A 24,727-nucleotide genomic window follows, 5' to 3' on the forward strand; every position below is an offset into this window, starting at 1 on the left:
ACCGCCGTTTGAACTTTAACCTATTTAATGATGACTTCCGGGGACGAATGTAAACACGTGGGGTGAGTGTATGCCGTGTTCGTAGTTGTCGGAGTGAAGTCTTGGCGGGAATGGGGTCTGTGTGATGCTGGCGGTTTAGGCAGACTGTCTATTTTATCGGAGAGGCGGAAAACCGTGAAATAAGGCCTAAGTGAAACGTGGCGAGGTTGGTACGCTGCAGGTTTCTGTGCAGGTAACAATGCAAACGTGTGTTCCACACAGAGCTGTCACTTGTTGTTGTACAGACGGAACTTGTAGTTCCGTCTTTACTGTGGAAGTAAAGGAGGAAGGGAAGGGTTCCTCCTCAAGAAAGAAATAATGTTAAAAAAAACATTTTTACTTTCCATAGACGGATTTACCCACCCTTTTATATAATGTTAAGAATATGGTGATTGGTTCTTTTTAAAGCTGGTCGCCAAGGGCCCATTGATATTTTTGCTGTAACATGATACTTGTGAACAAACAGTAAAATGTAAAACATGAAAAGTAAATAAAGCAGTAAACATCTGTTGCTTTTGAATAGGTTCTCCCCAAAAAAGAAATAATGTTCAATGTATGTAATATTTATAATACATACATTATATGTATGCTATATAATGTATGAGAGCAAGGCTTCTACATAGATCTTTCCAACACGACCTTTCATGCAGCCACACAGGGCGATGTCCAGGAAAACCGCATATAATGTACAGCGCTGCATAATATTTTGGTGCTATATAAACACTTATATGTTTTATTAATATTTAACTGTTCTCCAAATCAGTAACAACTGCGTATTCGCAGGGTGAAAAGACGATCACTTTTCCTTGTAGGAGTAAGGTGGTGATTTCACCACAGATAAAGTTGGCTATCATAGAAAATATTGTAATAAAGCAGACCCAAGCTCACCATTTTTACTTTACATAAAAGGATAGACAACCCTTATATATCAAGTAAAAATTTTATTTTAAGTTCATCATCCTTTATAAAAAGGAAAAAAGTGCAGCACTGCCCCTATAGGTCTTGATCGCAAGGGAGCGCAGAACATCCTGGGATACCTTCATCACGCATCGCGGGAGGTTCTTGGCTGTGCATGCCTGATCACTAGGGGCATTTTTTCCATTAAGGGGAAAGAGATGCGGATCTCACGCATGCGTAGAGAGATCAGCTCTCTTTATTTTCCCCCCTTTACTGCGGGCTACATCACCTGATCTCGCACCTGCGCAGTGCGAGATTGAGTGACGTAGCAAGAAGCCCAGAAAAGCAGGCTGAAGATGGCGGCGCCCAGCACGAGCAAAGAAGAATTTCAGAGGTGCTCGGACTGCATTGATGGAAGGTCTATCTAGTGCTATGAAAGGATCTGCAGGATTAACGATAAATGTGATTTTTTTTTTTTTTAATATATTTTTTTTCATTTTAGTTCCTTCATTAATATCTGTGCAGGAGGTTTTTCAGAGCTGTGCTTTGTGGTAAAGGGGAACTAAAGTTTAAAAAACAAGTCCATTTATCTTTAATCCTGCAGATCCCTCAATGGCGCTGGACCTGTGTCCTGGAAATCTTCATCAGGTGCTGCCATTTTCAATCTTCTCTTGCACAGGTGCGAGATCAGGAGAACTGATCACACTGTGCATGGGTGAGATCTGTATCTCTTACTCTGTAGTGAAAAAATGCCTCTCCTGCACATGCCTGAGAGGCATATGCAAAAGGAACAGCCAAGAGGTTCTGCACACCCATTCAGTCTTAAGACTTAAAGGGTGGTGCTGCACACACTTTTTTTTTTAAATCAATTACAGTTTTACTTTATATATAAGGGCTGTCTACCCTTTTATTTAAAGTAAAAGAAGTTGTGTTTCGGTTTGTTTTATATCCCCAGTGTGTTGTACTGCCCTGCCTAAGTGTTAATGTTTTACTGCATGTTACCACAACATACTGGTATGAACAGGTCGTTAGCTTTTTTTTTTTTTTTTTTTTGTTTCATAATATCTGGAACATTTACACATGATTTATATAAGTATAAATGAGCAAGAATTTTTAAGTTGTGTTATGCTTAAAAAACCCTTAAATTGTTTTTTTTTTTTTTTTTTTGACTGGGCTCTATAGTTTGATAAAGTCTTATAAGGGACACTTGTGACAAATTCTGTGTTGTCAAACTTTAGGCTTCTTAAATGCTACACCCACCAGTCAACCATTAGTGGTGGTAGCCCTGTCTGACAGATGCCTCCTTTCTCCAAGGATGAGCTGTAACCCATGGATGTTTTTTGTCAATGCTTGTCAAATTAAGGAACGGTTTTCTGACCCAGAATTCAGCTAGTGAAATCAAAATTTCCATACTTTTCCTTTTTTCAGAATTTGTAGTTTTACAATAAACAGAGCTAACAAATATTATTTTCATCATTAGAAGGCAGCAGTAAAAGTCTACACATTTCTGTCACTACATTTAAAGGCTTGTTCACACCACAACATATTTATTACACGTGCACTGCAATTCATTCTTAGTCATCCTGTCAGCAATAGTCATTTGTATGTAGGAGCATGCCTGCTAGCAAGAAGAGTATATATACTGTAATGATTGTTTAAAGGCTTGTGTCTTTTAACACTGTTGTTCTGCTGTTTCCCAGCTACTTTAAAGTTCAGCCAGTTGGTTGAATAGAATATCTGTTTTTCTGCTATACTCACAAGTTTTAACAACCTATAGAGAGATTTGAGCAGGTGAGAGAATCATCATGCAGCAAGGGAACAGATATTTCACCCACCTGAAAGATAGGTAAAGGATTACGAAGCAGGGATATGTCATTGTTTCCAAACACAGACCACCAATACACAAGGGTATTAATATTTTAGTCACCCTGTGCCTTTACTTTATTTGCAGCCAATGCACATTTCCCTCAAGAAAAATAGAACCAAGACTGATCTATAGCACAAAGATGTGTAGGGTGTTACTTTGCACCTGGTTGGATTTCCCTTTTACATTTAAGAAATGAACTTCTTATTGCAATGAGCATTACCATTCGTATAGTTCGAATTAATTTCTAGTTTGATGTGATTTGGCTTTGATGATGATGTTCAAGCTGTAAGCACACATTTCTGTCTGTACATAATATAAATATACATATAAATTTGTGTGTGTATTTGTTGATCATTTCTTGCAGAGTAGCTGTCCAGGTTTTGGTGAACTTTTGAAAACCCCAGGAGTGGTAAAAACATTTTGAAGAAGCACCTTTCTGAAAATGTCTGATTCTAAGACTGTAGATCATCATGCTAAAAAAAGGAAACGAAAAACAGGTAATATTTTGTGCAAGAGACAAGAAAGAAAAAAATGAGCTGATTTTCTGGAAAAAGATGTTGAATTTACATTTATCTACTTTCACAAGTTGACCTTTTATGTAAAAATGTATCCCAAACCTTAAATCTGGCTGCCTATTTGTCCTTATATGGGGCAGCTTTTTTTATTGTTTTTTCTGTTAATAGTTCACATTTTGTCCTAAAGGTCTAAATGGAATGTCTGCCTTACAAAAAAAAAATGTGATTTTGGTGTATTTTAAAAATGTATTTACGGTATATATATAAAATAATCAGTGTATACGTCAATGTTTAAAATATGATTTTTAGATTTTTTTTTTTATTTGGCGACCTGTAGCGAGAACTTTCTAGTATCAGAGACTTTGTAACTTTCTCATATTTGATCAGCAATACAGTGCTTCCACAATGTTATTCCTTGAGTATTGGTACTGATTGGCCCTGTGTTGTCACATGTAAGGAGTCTTATATATTGCTTCATGTAAATGTATATGATGTTGAAGCATGGGAACCAAAACAAATCTGTTGCTTTTGTCCTGTATATATTCACTTTTAATAGGGTTTTAAATTCAGAAGCACTGTTCGCTCCAAGGTTTATAAAGCTTGAACTGCAAAATCAATGTCTTGTTAATCTTTCCAGGAGATGTATCGTTCTCAGAAGATGTCTCTTATTATGAACACTCTGAATTAGAAGTATCTAGGAAAAAGAAGAAGAAACATGCATACAACAAACATAGGAGTACAACTGATGAGACATTAATGAAAGTTGACTCCTCAGATAACCTCTCACCTTCTTATAGCCACAAGAGCTTTGTCAGAAATGAGGACATTTCAGAACAGGGGTCATCAAAGCAGGACTTTATTTCCAACACTTGTAAGTCAGCTAAGAAGAGCAAGAAAAAGAAATTTAAAGAAGGGACTGAGGTAGAAACTGTAGGAGAGTCTGATCATTCTGGCCAACCAAGTTTAAATGACAGTCACAGTCTGCATTCCACTGAAGTGGCTGACTCTAAAAAAGATCGGCTTAGTGAATCTGTTAGAAAAAAGAAAAAGAAGCTGAGACCCCCAGAGTCCAGTAGTCTGGAGGAAGATATTTCAGAGGATGTACAACAAACATCTCCACTGATACAGTTATATGGAAATACTGCTGTTGAAAGTTCTGTAAGAAAAAAGAAGAAAAAACTAAAAGAAGGTCAAATGGCTGATGATGTCCAACAAACCATTGAACTGAGCAGTCCAAATAAGGTTTCCTCTCAGAAATCTGGACAGAAAAGCAAAGAAAAGAATAAAGAGAAGTCCTCAGCTTCACCAAAAAAGACTTTGATACCTGAATCCAAAAATGCAAGTCCCTCAAGCAAGTGGGAGATTACTAGGTCTTCGAAAAAAAAGAAAAAGGTTTCGGCACAAAAAGAGGATACCAGGTCCAAACCAAGTAGTAAAAATATTGCCCTTGTTGAGGGATCTGAGGAGGAATTCTTTGGAAACATTACAAAGGCAACACATAGTGAGACCGATTGTTATAATGTGGAAACTCCAGTGAAGACTAAAAAATCTGTAAACCACAAGACATCAAAAAAAAACAGGGATCAAAATGTCACTGCAGAGTTTGAGGAGTCATACAACAATGATATTGAAATTACTGTTGATAAGGAAACCAGTATTCTACAGGATGAAAACCAATATGGGTAAGACATGTATGCTGTACTTCCTTAAGTAAACTTGTGCTTTACCTGTATGGCAAACTAAATGCTACAGATTTTAAATTGAACTTTTGGCTCCCCACTTAAGAGTTAATTTCTTTTTTCTAGAGTTATAATACACAACAGTTAAAACTTGTTAGTTTCCAGCACTCTCATTTCCTGCCCAATGTTCCAGTTTGTGAGAGGGACCGCAGTGTCATTCCATATAGTGCAAGCCTTATTAACTTGCATTAAACAGATGTTTGTGATCAGACCATCTAGGCAGCCAGGATTAAGAGGCTGTGGGGCATGGGTACAGTTAACAGATAATAGTGTTGGCTGCTTAGAAAGCAAGGGATAAGCCAAGATTGACCCACTACAAAGGTGCTAAACATTTTTTGCTGCAGTCCAGGTGTTTTTTTTTCTTTGCTACTTTCAGGCAAAGTAATGAAGAAAACCCTTATTAAGTTTTGAGCCACTCTGCAGAAGGTTGTTTCCTTGGCCCCAGGTAACAACACTGGGCAAAGCACTAGCATTGACATGATAAAAATAGTAAGTACATGATCTTCATACGTGGAAGTAATGGGTATTCTCTTCACTCAGTCTGATTAGAACTGATTAGATGGTGAGGGACATCAATATACCAATTCTGTCAGAGAAACCCGAGTTCAAGTGCCCCCTGGACCCCATTACCTCTTGAACTTACATGTCTTTAGTTAATGTGTATCTCCATGCCTTACAAAAGGAGACATACGCAAAATAATCTCCATAGGCAACATGCTCATTTGACTTTTCGAACTATGGATATTGACTATGTTGTTAATCAGAGACCGATTTTAGAATTAATATTGCACCACTTGCTATAAATGCCTGTGTACCCTGCTTTCTGTTCCCGCACCAGTTTGTTATATCTTTGACAACTTACTGTCATTTTTGCTCTCATTTTATAGATTTCATTCTATTTCCTTGTCTTAGCAATAACTTTACATACGATAACAATATGATGTAATCATTTTAAATTTTAGAACAAACAAACTTATTGGTCGTATTGTCTAAAAGAAAACTTGCATACATCAATAAAATAACATTTTTTTTTACTACTTATGAAAAGTGTTAGTTTTAAAGAAAAGGGTGTTAGTGCAGTCAAAAATGTCAACCTTACTTTATTAGTGCAAAGTATATGACTGTAGACGTGTGAAAAGGGTCTGAAGAAATATTGATTTTAGGTGTAAATAGGTCATTTGAAAAATGTTCACACATTTATAAAGTAGTGTGTATAGTTCTTTAGGAAAGCCATTATTATGAGGGCTCTAAAAACAGAATTGTCCTTTCTGTAAATGTCTTGGAAAAGTATCTTACTTGGAACTTCCAGCTCCTGAATTCTATGCTGATCTGGTCGATCTGGTCTTCTGTTGTGCAACAACAGATTTTATATTTTTTAACATATTCGCCTTTTTTTGGTAATGGCATTGCTTTTGTCTTCAAAGGCCTAGCCAAAGCAGACAGTCATCGTCTTTATCAGCCAGTGAAATTCTGCGTACTGCACGTAAAAGAGATGTTGCTCTGCTTGAGGAGTATTTTCCCAATATAAGATCTAAGTCAGGAAAGTTTGTCATTGATCTACTTCACTATGAACTGAAGAGAATTAAAGAAGCCAAAGCAAGAGGTATGTACATGTGAATAGCATAATAAATGGTGTATTCTGTGATGCTTTGAAATTTGCCTAGGGATTTGCCAGATTTACCCCAAATCTCTCTTTTCTAGAGCGAGTTCCAGCATTTTTTTTTAAATTAGTAAAGCAAATACTTTGCATTATTTTGCACTAATTAACATAAATGTTTTGAGAATTGTCGTTGTCTAATTTTGGGATTAGCTGGGCTTAAATTAGCAGTGAAGGCAAACTATTTATGTGTATCTTCTCTTTAGGAATTAAGTTTGAGACTGGGCGATTTGATAGCGCAGAAGATGAAATGATCAAGAAAAATGTAGAAGAATTTGTGAATTTAGTAGGATTGGAGTCGGGTGAGGTGCTATTTCACAGCTATATGTTTCCAGAGATGAAGGGCACTATCGAAAAGTTGAAGAAACGGTACCACTTTCGGCAAAGAATTGGTAATTTATATGCATAAGACATGCATCCAACTGTAAATGGTGTAGATGTAGATATAATTACTATGCAGCCTAATTAAAATTCAGGCAAAAATATTATTCTGAGGATTACAGACCTTTTCAGGCTTTTTCAACCATGATTCAGTCTTTTCCCAAAGCCTTCCCCAAACTGTTGCCACAGGGTTGCAAGTGCACAATGTTTCAATATGTCTTTGTATGGTTTGCCAATTACAGTACCTTTCACTGGTAGAAATTGAACTAATAGAAGTCATTTTAAATGGTGTACACATACTTTTGACCATATCAAGAGGTAGTCAGGTACCATTTCACTTTCCGCTAGACCATGTACTGTACAGATTCATTTTATTTTAGCCTAAAACATATAGTGGCAGAAAAAATCTTTAGTAGGCAATTTTCACAATGGAAAAAATGCATTGGTAACTTTTATTGAAAGCTGCACATCAGTTTAATTAGTAGATACTACTACAGAAATATATAGCTGCTTGCTGAAATTGTATGTGTTGGTCACTGGTAGTGTTGGTCCAATATCTCACTATTTAATTCGACAGCTATTCGATTGAATAGGCCGATATTGTTCGGGTGATCGAACACTATTAAAGTCAATAGGGGGAAAATTTGGGTTATTTTTCAGATTCTGTAGAGCTTCTACAGGCCTATAACTTGCAATGGAGCTGTGTAACTGGCTAATTTTTGTACACTCTTTCAGATAACACACTTGCAGCTGGGCAGGCAAGGATCTGAATGGCATGTTCTGCTAGCTCCGGCCACTGCTCAAGCTTGGATGCCCAGTAGCGCAGTGGGTCCGGGCTTTGCAGGTTGCAGATGTCCCATGTAGAGCTCAGGTATTCCTGCACCATGACTGACTAGCGCTGCTGACTGTTATTGGCAACTGCTGCATGACTGGCGGCTTTCCTCTGCTCAAAAAAAGCCTGCATAGTTTGGCTTAGACGACCTTTCCTGCTGCCGCAAACCATGCTTCTTAAGGTAGCTGTTTGGCTACCATGGCTGGTGTAACTGCCATGGGGATCCTTGCTGCTGCTGGCATACAGAAAGGATGAGCACACGTCCCTTACAAGAACTTCTTATTGCTGCGTTTTACGTCCCTTGTATTGGGGCAAGATGAGTTGTTCTATCTCAGATCTGTAATGTAGCAATCTAATAGTCGTCAGTGTTTGTTTTTTTGTGCTGTATGCGTTGATCTTTGGCTTTGCACTCCTGCATGAAGGCTGTCATGTGGCTCAAACTCCCCACAGCTGAGGGAATTCTGGACCCAGACTCCTGTGGATCCAACAGCAGCACAGGGTTGTCGTCCTCCTCCTCCTCTGCCTGGTCTTGCCATCCATGGAACATGCTGCCTTGTGTTTGGATGGATGCTGTGTACCCTCCATATTCTCTGCCCCTTCCTTCCCTTCTCCCATGCCTGCAATCTCATCCTCTTCCACCTCCTCCTCTACCTGGATTTGCGGTACACTATGCCTAGTAGGCACGCATGTCCGAGATGATGTTGTAAACGTCATCTCCTCCTGCAGCGTTTGCTCTGTGTCATGTCTGCGCTCCACCAATCATCTGTTCCAGCAGGCATATGAAGGGGATGGTGTCACTGACACAGGCCTGATTCCTGCTGATCATCCTGGTCGCCTCTTCCAAAGTTGCCAATACAGTGCACAAGTCCTCGATTTGCAGCCACTCCGCAGGGCTGAATGAAGGTAATGTAGGTAAGTGTCTCAAACGAGCAGACTCTGCCACGTAATCCACCACCACTTTCTGTTCAGCGAGCTGCTGCAGCATGTAAAAGGTGGAATTCCAACGCGTGGCAGATTGAGGTTTTGCTGTATGTGGTTCATGAGATGGGCCAGGCAAGGTACGTGTGTGTGTTTCCCAGAACACGGGTCTGCCAGCAGATTGGCCCTGCTGTCACACACGACCTTGCCTGGCTGGAGTCCGTACAGGGCTAGCCACATGTGCTCCTGCTCCCGCAGGGCACTTAGAATGGTTGCACCCGTGTGGCTGAGGGAGCCGAGGCATTGCAAACTCAGGACTGCGTTGCAACGTCTGACTTGTGCACCGAAATAGCAAACAGGTGGGGAACAGGTGCTGGTGGATGGGAGGTACTGGGTCTCCATGGCAAAGTGTCCCTGGAGGAAGAGGTTGAGACAGATGAGTCAAAGGAGAAGATGGAAGTGGAGGTTGAGGAGGAGATTGCATGGCGATGTGATCTGGGCAGAGCTAGGTATGCAGGCCTTTCTGCAGCTGCATCTTCCCTTGCTGCCACCGAAGTTACCCAGTGAGCTGTCTATGAAATATATCTTCCCAGTTTCTCGACCAACTGTTGGTTGTCAGGTGCATCTTGCCAGAAACTGAGTGCTGCATGGCCACAGACACAGTGCTCTGCACGTGTTCATGCAAAGCAGGAACACATTTTTGTGCAAAATACTGCTGCTTGGGCATTATGTACTGTGGGTTCGCGCAGTGAATGCTTAAGAGAACGCATTGGAGTCCACCAGCCTGTAAGGGAGGAGCTCAAACGCAATCGGCTTTGCAGTTCCCGCATTGATTGGCTTTGTTTTGGGGTCATTTGGGCCATATTTCCTCTTGCCCTCCAGCATCTGAGTGATGGAAGGTTGGATGCTGCTTATGCTAACCACAGAAAGACTGGACGATGGGGTAGAAGGTGTGGGGGATGGCAATGATGCCTGGTCTTCACTGCTAGCAATGCAACAAACACCAGCCACTCTGCTTGGAGCTCCTCTTTACCGCTGGTGGAGCCTGAAAACTATAATGCTCGGCTACATCCCCCACTCAAATTGCTGGCAGCAGCACTGGAAACTGTAGTGGCAGAAGGATGAAAGGCAGCGGAGGAAGATCTAGCAACTTGAGCTTGCTTCTGGGGCAGAGGTCAACGCACAGAGCTATGTGCTTTGCCCAAGTGTTCCCTCCAGGTTACTGGGGGGTGGCTTTTTAAATGTGTGCTCATGCAAGTTGTCCCAAGTTTGTTGGGGTTTTTTCCTCGTTTCAACTGCTGAGCACACAGTTTACAGTTGACCATAGTGTTGTCATCACTATGGACACCAAAAAATGCCCACACTGGCGAACATTGAACTGGGCCAAATGGTGCTCTGGAGCTGGTGCTTGTAGTGGCGGTCCGCGGTTGTTGAGGCAAACCTGTGGTGACAGCTGCCGACGATGAACAACTGAGTTGCCTGACTGGTATGTGAAGACTGCAGAGTGTGGGCAGCTTTTACTCTCTCCCTCCCTCTCCCCCTGTGCGAGCGCTCTGCAACCTCCCCCTCCTCTTCCTCCTCCTCCTCCTACTCTTCCTGCCTATGATGATCTCCTTATTCGCCCCATGTCGGATCAAGGACATCATCATCATTAGAAGAGACAGTTTCCCTGTATGTGCTGACAGGAAGGAGCGGCCTTTTAGAGCCAGTTTGAAGTGGCTCGTCTGGCTCAGAGTGTTGAGTTGAAAAGTAAGAGGAGGGAAAGCTTGTGAACTGACTCTCCATCAGATGACTGAAACAACTATGCGTCTTCATGGAATGCATCCAGCTCTGCCTCTCCAACCTCTTGATGGGACTTCTCTACGTACTCATGAACATTCTGCTCCACACAAGACTTTCCAGCGAGGAGGAAGTGGCAGGAAGAGGTGTATCGGGGACTATAGTTTGGGACCCCTGTGAGGCCTGTGTCGGACTGGGAGGAAAAGGGGATGCAATCACTTGACCCAGGCTGGGTCATGTACTGTACTACCTGTTTGTTCAAGGTGTGGTAATAATGGGCGCACACCACCACCAGCAGCACTAAAATGTCTAAGGTCCTGCTGGCTTCTTGTTCTCGGGTCTGCAGTTAAAAACCAACCCATACTGCTTTCCTTGCCACCTCTGGCAAAGGCTGCCCATTTCTCTTTGGTTAGACATAGTTAAAATGTTTGTGTGGCTTCACACCCTGCAAAATACTTTTGAGCTAAAATGCTTCACAAAGTGTAAATTATTACAGTAAGCAGATTTTTTTTTTTTTTTGGGGGGGGGTTCACACAAAAAAATGCAAGTGCGCTGTGTGTGTTGTATGCAGCACTTTCCTTCAGCGGTGACGCTTGTAATATGCGGCACAGTATACAAATGTGATGTCCGTCACTGCGTCTGTCTCTAGATTCAAGTGTAATGGTGTGCACGCCGTCTGGGTACCCTGGCTCTGGCTGCCTGTATGTAACACACTGACTGACTATCTATCTATCTGACAAACAGTGAAACACTCTACCTATCTGAGTAGAGTAGATTACAGGACTGAAGCATCACAGTACAATACAACTATCTATCTAATAGTGAAACAGTCTATCTAACTGCAGCAATTTTATTTTACTTTGAGACTGCCAGCAGCACAGAGAGGTTGTTTTATAGGCCAATGACTGCCTGTGTGGCATGTGGTGACGACAGCCAATCGACTGCCTGCCACCACAAAGATGGAGGAGAGGATCCCTGCTCTTATTGGAGGGCCCTGGATATTGTGGGGGTGGTCCTTATGCACTGTGGGAGGGCCGAATTCGAGCCAACAGATCTACCCAAATTCAAACAGCCATATTCAGGTCGAATAGGCCGAATTCAAACACCAACACTAGTCACTGGTTCTAAGTGTAAAATGTAAAGCTTATCCAAAAGCAGAAGTTTGAAAACTGTAACAGTTAACTTGTCCTTACAATTATGGGTATGTTAGATTTTGTTTTTCAGAACATTTTTAGCAAGTACAGAAAATACTAATCACACTAGAAGTGCAGTGTCATTGTTCCCCTCTGCAACCTGAAAGAAAACTTCACAATGAACCCTACCTGTTTTTTTCTATAAAGTTTAGTCTCACCAATCCACCATGTTAGCGGTCGCCAACTAGTGATCTGCAAGAAAATTTTGGTTGTCCGTGGCTCTTTTCCCCCCTGTATGACCACAACCCGCCCACTCTCCCATTGCAGGCTCAGACCTGCTTGCTAAACATCCTAGGGGGGACTTTTGTTGTGGGCACAACCAGGGCTGTGGAGTCGGTAGATAAATCTTTCGACTCCCGACTCCTCAGTTTCTGGTACCCCTGACTCTCTGACTCTCATTTTATCCTCACACTTTTGCAACCAAACTTCACAAAAAAAATTTAGACCCCCCCCCCTAATTATTAATAAATCAATAAATTTATGAAATTAAATATAACACAATATTTTTACCATAAAAGTTTTTCTCAAGAAACTATGAAATTGATGATATGTCAATTATTATGATTTTTTACTTTATATCATTTTAAAATTAAATTTAATTATCTTAATTTCAGGGATTTATACTAAGTTTTAAGATAACAATATTATTCATCTTTTTATCTTTAAAGTTATTAGCTTTATATTTAGTATTGCACTTACCCTTATGGCCAGAGAGGTAAGTAATGCAGAACGTCAAAGAGTGGTAGACTGTTATAGGAATGGAAGTGATGCTTCCCAGATAGCAATGGTTTTGGGTTGTAATCGTACAACCATAACCAAAATTATTTGGACCTAACAATCTTCCGGTAGAGTGGAAAATATACCAAGAGGCGGTCTGAGAAATTCAAAGTTGGATGAAGCCCATAAGGAGGAGTTACGCAAGTTAATGTCAGAAGATTGCGGAGTAAGCCTTAGGGAAATGAAGGATCAATTATTTGCCAAATTTGGAATTAATGTAATTATTTCAACAATAGATAGATGCATTGATAAATTTCAATGCTTAATAAAAAAGAACTTTAATTCCTGCAAGGTGCAATGATTCCCTCTCTTCAAGAAAGGCTTAGCTATGTTAACAAAGACCTTGATCTCATTGCTAGGGAAGATGGAAAAAACATCCACTTTCTTGATGAAGTGGGTTTCAACATCTCAATGAGAATCAAAAGGGGAAGATCTCCTATTGGGCAAAGGGCGGTGCATGTTGTAGCTGGAGTGCATTCAACAAATTAATCAATTTTTGTTGTGTGAGGAATAAAAATAGGACCCTCCACTTTAAGGCAAAAACATTTTAATCAAGAAGCATTCCTCAATTTTATTGATGAGGTTTTGAATGTTTTTAGTGAAAAGAGTGTTCAGCATGCCATCCTAATTATGGATAATCCCCCTTCCATAAAACTAGCCAGGTAAAGAGCTTGGTTGAAAGTAAGTAATTCTGTTGAGAACATGTTCTCTAAATATAAAAAAAAAGTAGTAAGAAGAAAAAGGCTAATAAATTTGGGTGTTTTTTTAGAAAGCATCAATAGTGTATTTTTAACAATAAGCGAGCAGTATTGCTCAAATTATTATACAAAGATGTTTAGCTTTTTGCCTAAATACCTAAGAGGAGAAAGCATTAATGATTAATAAATCATTTATTTTATTAGTACATATTTGTGTTTAGTGTTTCTTGAGAAAAACTTTTATAGTAAAAATATTGTTATATACAAGAACGTTACTAGTTTAAAAATATGAACCACATTCTTTGGTATTTTTAAAACAAAAACAAAGCTTAACTACATGAACAAAAACAAAAGCTGGAAAACCCAAAACGGTTTATATAATAAACTTGGAATATAGTTGTAGAGTAGAATAGCTGTTAAATGCAATCCAAAACTAACTTAATGTAGTGTTGTTCTAAGAAACAGAATTGCTTCTGCCATATCCTCTTTTATAGAAGCTCTTAAATGTGACATAATTATTTTTAGAGCTGAAAATAGTCTTTCAACACTGACTTGGGTGGGTGGCATTGCTGCTACGTTTCCTGCCACATCGCTAATAATTTCGGGATAAACAAGGATGGCTTCAGTTAGTTTCGATGAGCAATCATACTTTTCTACTTCTTTTAATTTTTTTAAACACCCCTCCTGGAATCTCTTTAATTCTTCATTTGAAGAGGATGATCCTGAGTTACCAGTGCTTTTAGCTTCATCCATTGGTGGTGTTTCAGGTAGTAATTACGTCATGCGAACTGCTACATCATAGAGGGCCTTTTTTGCAGTATAAGGCTGGTCATTGCTCAACAAAATTCAACAAACTTGATCAACATAAATAGCAGCTAACCAGATTTGATAATTCAGTAAGTTTCTTTCTTTTCTTCACTAAATATACAATGCTATCAGCTATTAACCCTTCACTTTTGTTCAGGCAATATATCAAGCTCTTCCATTTCAAGAAGAATTTACCAGGTGTTAAATCTTCAGATTGCAAACTCTTGATGACAGTAAAGGGGTTAGAAAGTATATTTTCCAATGCTTTTTTTCTTGTGTCCACTGGCTTTCAGTTACCAAAACATTTGCATTGTCCAGTTCTTCAAGAAAGTCTTTTAGTTCAAGTAAACGCTTTACCATCAAATAAGTGCTTCCCCAGCATGTTGTTTGATCCTAAATGGCTGCTTTTCCTGCACATCTCTTCAAAATGGCATCTGTTTTAAGGGCCCTGACTGCAGCAGTTACTTGCCTCAATTTGCCAATTAGGGTAGCTGCATGACAATCTTTCAATCCATCTCTTATTGCAAATTGCAGAGTATGAACAGTGCAACGCATATGTTGAATAGTAGTACCCTTAGATGATGCTTCAGCAATGTTATTCAAAATGTCACTATTTTCTTCGCTTTCACTTTCCCCAATACTTGCAGAACTGTCTTCCTTTAATATATCTGTCTCTCACTTTATTCATTTTCTCAATTGTGCTCGACATATTGGAAGCATTATCTGTCACAATACATAGAATTTGTTCCTTTTTAATTTCAAAATCTTCCAGAACATCCTCCTCTAACTTCTGAAGATAGTCAGTTTGATGTGCCTGGGTGTCTTTTACTCCCAAGGTTCGCGTTGTTGTTTTAATAGATTTCATCAGCAAATCTAACATTATTAGCAAAATAACGCACTCTGACGTGTGCATGCATCCATTTTTATGAAGACGAAATGTCCCTTCAGACATTTTCGTAGTTCTTCCTTTTTACATTTGGCTTCTTCAATTATAGGTTTCCTTATGCTTTTGTCCTTTTACTTTCTCTTTCCAGAGAAACACCAAGTTTTTTAGCCATTTCTCCATTTAGGCCTAAAAAGGCTGGCTGTGAAAAGGATAGTGGTACACTATTCTTACTACCATTTCAATAATGTGGTTTTTGAATTTTTCTCGTGTCATTGTTATGGTAACTTTGTCAGATATAAAGAATCCTCTTAGTTGTGTTTGGTCTCCAGTGGATTTCTGAACATTTTTCTTTCTCATTCACAACTTCTAACAGTTTAGGATGAAATTGCTGCAAGTGTCTTTTCAAATTTGATGCTCTTGTAGGTGCATTTTTGTTAGACCCACTAAAAATGCTAATTTAGGTATCACATTGTTTTTCACCATCATCTTCAGGAATACACTGGCAGACGTAATTTGTCCCATCACTTGATAATGTAAAGTGCTCATAAACAGCAGACTTTATTGTGTTTGTTGACAGACTTTTTTCCATTGTGAATGGGGTGCCACTTTCGCTAAAATATAAATATAAAAAATGTTATAGTAACTAGCATATTCTTTGATTTAACTGCACTAATGCAAACATACATACAACAGGGCACTATACACAAATAAGCTATAGCCCTGCACTAAACATAGACATAATTTGTCCTATACAGAAAAACATGCACAAACATATATACTATACACACAACACAGAGCCCTACATTTTACTCAGAAACATACACACAATATGCACTATATACAAACACATTCCTGCACCATACACACAAACATACACATAGCCCTGCAGTTTTATCCAGAAACATGCACACAGCCTTCCATCATAGTACACACAAGCAGCCATGCAGTTTTAAAATAAACACAAACACTTAAGCTGTGTACACACGTCAAATTTTTCTCGCCCAATAATCGGCATCGGCCAGATATCCGGCGAGAATCTGGCGTGTGTACAGCCCAGGTCATTCATCGTCCGTGGATCCGTCCTGGCGGATCCACGGACGATAAACTATGAGCGATCCTAATGCAAGGGAAGGGGGAGAGCGCGCAGCAGGGTGCCGCTCCGTCACTCTCCCCCTCCCCTCTCCATAGAGCAGAACGGTGCTGTATGTACAGCACTTGTTAATGCATCTTGTGGTTCTTATCGTTGGAAAGGATCCTGAAAGATCCTTTCCAACGACAAGAATTGCACGTGTGTATGTGGCTTAATTTGAATTCAAAAAGCTGTTCCTCCAATTTCTTCTAAGCTTTTAGCAGACAGGAAGTTGAGCAGACACTGCTGCCTTTATCTTTGTATATCTTCTGCTGAAGACAAGGCAGTGGGAGGCTCCAGGGCCAGGGGGGGCACTTAACTAACTTCCTAGTATTAGGTGGTGTGCAAAATTATGTTAAAAGGTCAGCCCTGGATGGGAGCATAAATGGAGAGTGCAGACAGGACACCTGAACACACATCAGGCCATAGCACTCACCTACACCTATATCATTACACTTGTTTATACTCAAATGGACTTTTTGTAATGTACATAATCCAGATTACAATAATGTGAATGTCAGGTTGTATAATAGCTCAGCTGAACTTCACTAGTAGAACCACAACTATGCACTGGGCTTTATTCTTACATCAGAGAAGTACTTAATTATGACTATTGTTTGTGAAATAGGACATTTTGAACTTGCTGTATTTTTTTTTATTATAATTTAAATTTTTCAGGAGTGGGCACATTTGTATCGACTCTGACTCTAGGTACCCAAAATTGTCTCCCACTCCACAGCCCTGTGCTACTGTCTCCCCCAGGATGTTTAGCACAGCGGTTGACAACCTTTCCGGACCTCACAGTCCATTAAACAGATAAATACATTTGTAAAATAATGATCTTCCTAATGGTGCCTGATGAGGACTGTGGAGGCTCTGATTCATTGATCACCTCACAGTTAAGTGAAAGATTACTATTACTATCTCACTCATTATGGGTTTATTATACTCGAATTTAAGACCAAACAAGAAATAATAGTTATCAAAGTCAAACTATTTGATGCCGTTAAATATAACCGTGAAAGAAATTACACAGTTAAGGTCATACTAAAAGGTATAAGGTTAAAAAAAAGCCATGCTAAAAGAGCATCTGAGAAATTAACAAATAAAATAAAACAAACAAAATAAAACAATCGGATCAGAATCGGTATCTGCGGAGCAGGGAGACTGTTGTAATGGTCGAATCAATACTGCAGCGTATGGCTTAGCAACGGTTGCCGTGGATTCAGTTGTCCATGTAATGTAGATGATTATAGGCAGACATGTTTGAAGTTCAACCGTTGTACCAAGAATGACAATGGAGAAATAAGTGTATATATGAAGAGAAAGGAAGTATGGTATTGAAAGGATTACAAGGAAGAAAACCTAAAAAAGAAAACCATTATATCCAACACATCTAAGAATTAGTAAGCTGCAATATAAGCTTTATTGGGAGTTTAAAAAAATGTTTTGTTTGGGATAGAACTGCATGTATCTCTTGATCTAGAGATCCTGATTTATGCTTTTATTTAATTCAGTTTAAGCTGGCTAGTTTTATGAAAAATTTAGTGCACATCCTTAGTGCAGACTTTCTGTCCATAAACATTTCCACCATTTGTTGACTTTAATGTCGTCTTTTTTTCTTTTACCAGCACACGGACTAGCCCGCACCTTAGCTGAGGTTTATACTCGAGCAGCAAAGTTATACGATTTGTCTAGCACTAAGGGACGGTAAGTTATTGCATGAACCCCACCAAGGGAAAGACTCAACTAAATCTGGGCAATTATGAAACGTTCAATTCAGATCTGTCAAAGTTGAAAAGTTCCAGTAAACCAATTTATCTTTACCTCATTGAGCATGTGTGGCATAATATGACTTTCACAATATTATATATATTTTTTTTCATCTAAATACTCTAACAGTTTCCTTTTGCTTCCAAGAATAACAAAACAAATACAGAATTGTGATTACACAACATTTTAATGCCTTTGATATCCAAACCCATTAAAATGAGTCCAACTTTTAAGCCCTTCTTTAACTACAATGAAATATATATATGTGCATATTCCCACAATTCAAGGTAGAATATCTACAATACATCCTGTATTCTATTCAACAGTCTTCGTTATCACTACAAAAACACCAAAAAAAAATTCTAGAAAACCACTTCCTAATGTTTCATTACCATACGAACTCTAGATATGTAATGCCGGGGTACCTAGTACCTACAGAAATGCCCTGTGTCCTTCACCCTGTCCTGGAACTTTTTCTGCAGATGGACCCACAGATGACCTCATGGTCATGCCAATATGTAACCCATTGGCTCCTAAATCTACATTCCAAATACAAAAGGGTTAATATACTATTGTGTAAGAACCCATGGGTTGCACCCTTGTACTAATTCTTCAACAATCTTAAAAAAAAGTAAATATTGTTATTCCATATCCTTTAAATCCCCATAAACTGAACCACAACAAATTCCTGGGGATGAAAAAAAGGTGAACAAAAAGTGAAAGTGCAGTCAGTGAAATACTCCCCAGGATCCTTAAAGGCTCAAAGTATTTATGTGTTTACCTATACCTGCCCGCAACATGATACAAGATGTAACAACAATATAGAAAGGATCCAGGCCTAAGTATAATATATTGCCATATTACTAGCCCTTGATGTGGTGGTTGCATTAGATCTGTTTGTGTTTTTTTTTTTTTTTTTTTTTTTTTTTTTTTTAAGGATAAAAATATTTTCTGCAAGTACAGAATATACCTGTTGATTCTGCCCAGTTGCTGTGTTTTTGTCACTTTTTACAAGTTTTTTCTGTGGAATAACTAGGATTATTGTAGAATCTTCAGCTTGTAGATGTGTTGAATACCACTGGAGAAGTTTTTTTCTGATTTGCATAATTCCAGCTGTCCCCCCCCCCCCCAATACCCAATCCACAGTACTGAAGCATAACCAACGGGGTGACATCTAGGCAACAAAAGCCTTTAGTTTTTCCAAATGGGTTTCCAGGGTTTTTAAATATATTTTATAATAAAATTATTTTTACATATTTTAAATATTTTGATGCCATCTATGTTAAGCAGTGTTATGGCTTTACTGTTTCTTTCCAAAGCAAAGACCAGACGTGCTTTACTTTTTGGTTTGCATCATCATTTATTTAAATTGAGACTTTGCTAGGAGAAAGACAAGATTTATATAACTGGCTTTCTTTTACACTGTGATCCCTGCAGCATTATCTAAAGAAAACAAACTGGTATTTACATAAATACACATATTTTCTTTACATTTGATGTGCATGTTTAGCTGGTTCCCTGAAGTTGTACTTTAATTCTGTGTTCATATACTAATAAAGTGAAAGTGTTGTGAATTCCTTTAATGGACCTTCTTTAAAGTTGACTTAAAATAAATTATAGTGCAACAGTGTAATATTCAGTAAATTGTATCGTTACCTTTGTTAAAGTGTACCAATGAAAAATCAGCAGCACAATGGTAATATAGACCCTCCTTTTCTTTGTCATTCTTAGTCAATGTTTTTTTTTCTTCCAGTTTTTCAGAAGAAGAAGTAAAAAAACTTCAGAAAGGAGTAATGTTGTATGGTCATCAGTGGACAACTGTTGGAAAATTGATTGGCCGAAACCGTAAACATACTCAGTTAAAGGCATCACAGCTTAAGCGGGGTAGGCATTGTACATAAATTTACAACTAGCTTTTTGCCAGTTGTGTAGGTCAAAGGGTAACATGCTCTTTAACATGTAACAAGGGTGGATGTGTTTAAAGGAATTAAAAAGGAGTGGGGGGTGGGTGTTTGTAGGATACTGTTTATAAAAATGTTTCTATTTTTTAGAGTTTACTGGGGGAAAGTGGAGCAGCAAGGAAATAAACAGACTTATTCAGGCAGTGAAGGAGAATGTTCTAGACTCACTGAAGAAACTAAAGGGGAAGGATGTCACCAACTGGGAATCGCAGAAAGTTCCTAAGGAGATGCTGTTTTCTGGAATTCCCTGGGTCAAGATTGAGGAAAAGGTAGAGACAAGGAACTGGACACATTGCAAGTCAAAGTGGTAAGCTTGTCATATTTATATGGTTTTGTGAAGTGATACTTGGCCTTGCTGACCAAAATAGAGTTGCCTGGATTATTCCTATTACATAACTGGACATGGTGAATAATTACCTATATATGTAAGCATCATTTTGAAACAATAACCCTAATAATATTTATATCAAATTGATTTATTTTTAAACAGGTAATCCAATTGATGATTTGACCCGATGGGCCAGTTAACATTGCATTACACAGTGATTGTCTTAAAGGGCAACATTATAAACCATTTTTTTTTTTTTGTTTTGAATGATTTAGGAATGATCTCCTGTTAATACGGATGAATGATGGTGTGAGCCCTTTTGAGGGAGTTGTTGGCTGGCAGACACATATAGACATTATTAGATGGTAAGTATGAGAAAATTAGTCTAGTGTTCTTTCTTTTAAAATAAATTTGCATTCACTGTTTACTAAACTTCTTCTGTGGAAGAAGTTTCATAATGAAGAGGGACTGTTGCTGTCTAAGGTCGTGTTGTGCATGGGATCATGATCAGTGAACGCATTGACTTTGGATTCTTCGCCACCATGTCTTTTTCAGTTTTCACTATTTGCTCCATCCTTGTACATATCTTTATCATGTTAAATGCTAATGGAGCATTGTCTCCATTGGAGCTAATGTCTCTCTTGCAGTGGTGTACATAATAACAGTTGCACAAATCAATCCTGTCACAGATGAATTCTAGTCTATTCTGACTGGGAAAGCATTCATGTTGCTGGGATGTGGTGCAGTTTCCGTCTCTGTCCAGACTCCACATACTACTATTGGCCAATCATTATAATAGGCAACCTGTCCAGTAATAGGAATATGCATTAAATGAAAAGCTTTGTATTGCATTTATATCTGCATTAAATATATTGACATTGTAAAAATTGACTTTCTATTTTGTTTTGTGACCGATTGTAGGTTAGGTGAATCTAAACTACACAAAGGTCAAGTTAATTGGACTAAAATGGCTGCAGACATTGGGTAAGTAACATCTAATTTGTGTTCTCTGTGTTACTGTAAGATTTTTAAAGCATACCTTCATCTGAGACTGCACTATTTACAGTTGCTGACTAAATGCTTGCTGGTCATCCAGTATTCCACATCTGTCATTTCTTCTAGAAGGAACAGATGCTTCATCAATCAGTTCAGATAGAATGTAAAAAATATATACTTTAGTAACTTTAATATATACTGTTTTCCTGTTTCCCAAGATATCCTTTCACTTTTTTACTTTGGGTTGTGAAAAGAAGGGATATAACTCTCTAAATAAGGAAATGTCGTGCAGCCTGTGTGATTCATTGAGCCCAGTAATTCATTTTTGCAAAACACATACTAAGAGCTATGCGGGTCGTTTGGATGGCTCAAAAGTACTTATTGTCATGTTGGAGATGTGGCACTGATTGTTCATCAACTTGGGGAAAAAAAAGTACTCAATCTGATATATTTTAGGAAGAAAACTTTGGTGGCCCTCGTATGAGGAGGAAGGTATAAACCTGATTAAACTCAGCAGGGTTATTTAGTCAAATGATTTTTGGCACAAACATTCCCTGCAAAAGCCTTCTAAAAGGCTTTGGTGTGCCTCTAAAACAAATCGCATCTGGATGTATATATGGGCTGCTATATGGACTCTCTGGCTCCATTAGTTTCTGTCACTGACTTGGATCAAAAATGCAGAAGGAGAATTGTATAAGTCTGTTAGTTATTTTTTAATGGTGACCTAAAATATTGAAGCCAGGGCGCAATATGATAGCCAAGTAACCAGCATTAGCAAAAGTGTCTTATTGACTTCCTACTCACAATGTCTTGCATACTTTTGTACCAGGATTCATTAAGTTCCATGTACACCTTTTCACCAGAGCTGTGCCATAGCTCCCTTGTCAACATCTTTACTATTTTGATTGGCCAGGAGTTTAGCCATCTTTGGCAAACTGGTTAGGATGGCAGGAGATTCTAAAACCAGACAAAGTAAAATTGCTGATGGGGAAGCTCAGATACAGATCTTTTGGTAAAGAGGAATCGTAAGTCTTGGCAGCTTTAATTCCAGTTTAAAATGCTGATAGGTTTACATTCGAATAACAATTTTGAGTTTTCCCACTCACTCATAAGAAATGTTTAACAATTTCAGAAATATTCCTCCGGCGGTCTTGCAACAAAAGATTTATAAGATGAAGGCTCGGCATGTTCCTGACTGGCAGAGTTTGAGCTTTAAAGGTACTTTTTTTCACTGAGCATACATTTTGTCTGTATGTAGTAAAATTTTCCATAAAGAAATGTTTTACATTGATTTTTATATTTTTACCTGGTTTTAGTTTTTCCATACTTGACTTTTATTAACAGACTTGTAGATAGTTGATGAATCCCAAATGTCATGGCAATTATGGGCTAAAACAAGTTCACAGCTGAAATGGCAGCCATAAGCCTGCTTTAGTTTTGTTTAACTGGCATTATGGTAACATTAATTTGGGTAATTTTGCAGTCACCTGATCACTATTACAAAACTATGCATTTTCACGTGCTGGGTCTGTTCCTTGATCAGCTCTTCGAATGAATTGGATTTCTCAATTCTGAGCACTACTGGTTCCTGTATAGAACCTGATAGCTTCAGCAGGGAAAACAAGGAAGACTGTATACTGGTCATGCTTGATCTTTTCGTTTAGGATAAGTCATATACTGGACAAGGATGCAAGAATAAAATTTGGAACAGTTAGAGTTAAGTGAAGATCATCTGATTTCACATGGCAAATGCATGAAGTTTTGTAAGTGGTTCCGAATTATAGTTCCACCAGTCTAGTTTGCTGTGTCTTGCAGGTGCTGCAGAAATGAAGTAGGAATGCACAGAAAATGATGGATGCAGCCAAAAAAAAAGAAATGGGAAGATCTTCACCTAACTCTATCTAACTGTTCCAAATTGTATTCTTTCAAGGTTGCAACTGTTCCAATTGCAACCTTGTCCAGTATATGACTTCTTCTAAAGAGAAATATCAGTCAATCCGCACCACACTACTATATTGTTTGCCTACCTGCTGTAGAACCACTTATCTGCATGATTGTAGACCATAAAGTCTCCATTGCATACTCCTGAGAATGCCTCATTAGGCGAAACGCGTCTGCAAAAGGCACTACGTGGTTATTTAACATGAGGGTATAAACAACTGACTATGATGACACACATCTAGTCATGGAGTCTGGATCAATATTTTGTTGTATACTGTGGCTAAGAATACCCTGATAAAGTAATCAGGAGGTGATTATACACATTGTATACCACATCAGTATTAACATATGCTTTTGTCATTTTTTTTTTTTACATATTTAAGAAATACTGTAATTGTACACTATCAATATAGAATAATTTTGCCAAACTAAGCACTTCCTTTGTGGTCTTTAAGAACCCATGGTCTTTCCTTTTACTTCAGTTTCTAATGTTGTAACTCACCTTTGTCATGTGAGTGAGGTGTGGCAAGATCTTATTTGAGAGGTGTCCTCCTCCTCCTTTGGATTCCTAACTCGTTCTTGTGCTATCAATCCGCCCTAGTGATTCCCTACCACTCTGACTAGCAGGCTATACCAAAATTCCTGCAGAGTGTACTTATAGCAATTTCTAAATGCATCACTGTATCCAATGTAACTGGTAATTCTTATTGACATATTCTAGAAATAACTTCTAGAAGGTTCTCCCACAGTGTAGAGGTAGCAGCCTCTATCAGGAACCACTGTATCCAAATGAAATTAATGAGCAATAAGATGATGGTCTTATTATAAAGAACATAAATATTGTACATATTAGGGGATTGCAAAATCAAAATGGAATTGGTCTCCTTTAATTAATCTGATGCTGTGTAGGAGTATTCTGAAACTTGGTAACTTGTACTGCTAATGCTCATCAATAGTGGTAGAGTCAACTAAAGATCAGAAAGAAATTGTGATTGTGCTACAAGACATATATTGAATTGTTATTACAGTATTTAAACCACAAATAGGACATGCTGGAGGATTACAGCCCCCAGGCATTTAGATAAATGGAATGAAAACATAAACTCTCTCTACATCTTCCGCCTGTAGACCAATGGTGGCTAACTTACAGGAAATAGGGGCCTCAAGTTATCACCAAAACACATAACACATAACACACTACTCATGAAATTGTAATGTCTAGAAAATATGAGAAGAGGAGGTGACGCATCTTTTATATTACACAAGCCTTGTGTTTCCTGTTTTCAGCAGGCAGAGTGCCTCTATCATCCATTCTGTCCTGAAAGATGATTAGGGAAATTGTTTTACCAGCTTTTTGAATCTACCTAAATCTTTATTTTCACTTGCCTTAGAAATTGTGGATTACTTGTACACTGAGTTTCTACCAAAACTTGAAGCCAGGTTGGCACCAAAACTTGTGGATGGAATAGATGTAAGTAGTGTTGAGTTTTCTTGTGTGTGTGTGTGTATGTATGTATGTATGTATGTGTGTGTGTATATATATATGTATGTGTGTGTGTATATATATATATATATATATGTGTGTGTATGTATGTATGTATATATATATATATA

The 24,727-nt window shown here is 38.5% G+C and overlaps 1 protein-coding gene across 6 annotated transcripts in view; it reads left to right on the forward strand.

The window, feature by feature from the left end:
* Positions 1-10: 10 nt before the first annotated feature.
* TTF1 (transcription termination factor 1) overlaps positions 11-24,727 on the forward strand; it is a 27,317-nt gene continuing 2,600 nt past the window's right edge. Inside the window, exons 1-12 of one of the 6 annotated variants that reach the window (XM_072431574.1) lie at positions 11-62; positions 3,168-3,300; positions 3,956-5,000; positions 6,482-6,660; positions 6,921-7,106; positions 17,746-17,824; positions 19,641-19,771; positions 19,939-20,155; positions 20,452-20,541; positions 21,098-21,160; positions 22,305-22,390; positions 24,505-24,584. In XM_072431574.1, coding sequence (XP_072287675.1) covers positions 3,246-3,300; positions 3,956-5,000; positions 6,482-6,660; positions 6,921-7,106; positions 17,746-17,824; positions 19,641-19,771; positions 19,939-20,155; positions 20,452-20,541; positions 21,098-21,160; positions 22,305-22,390; positions 24,505-24,584 — 2,211 coding nt within the window. In that variant the 5' untranslated portion in view covers positions 11-62; positions 3,168-3,245. The other 5 variants (XM_072431575.1, XM_072431570.1, XM_072431572.1 and 2 more) reach the window with 5 other exon arrangements.

Source organism: Pyxicephalus adspersus, chromosome Z (assembly GCF_032062135.1).
Source record: "Pyxicephalus adspersus chromosome Z, UCB_Pads_2.0, whole genome shotgun sequence".
Classification (NCBI taxonomy): Eukaryota; Metazoa; Chordata; class Amphibia; order Anura; family Pyxicephalidae; genus Pyxicephalus; species Pyxicephalus adspersus.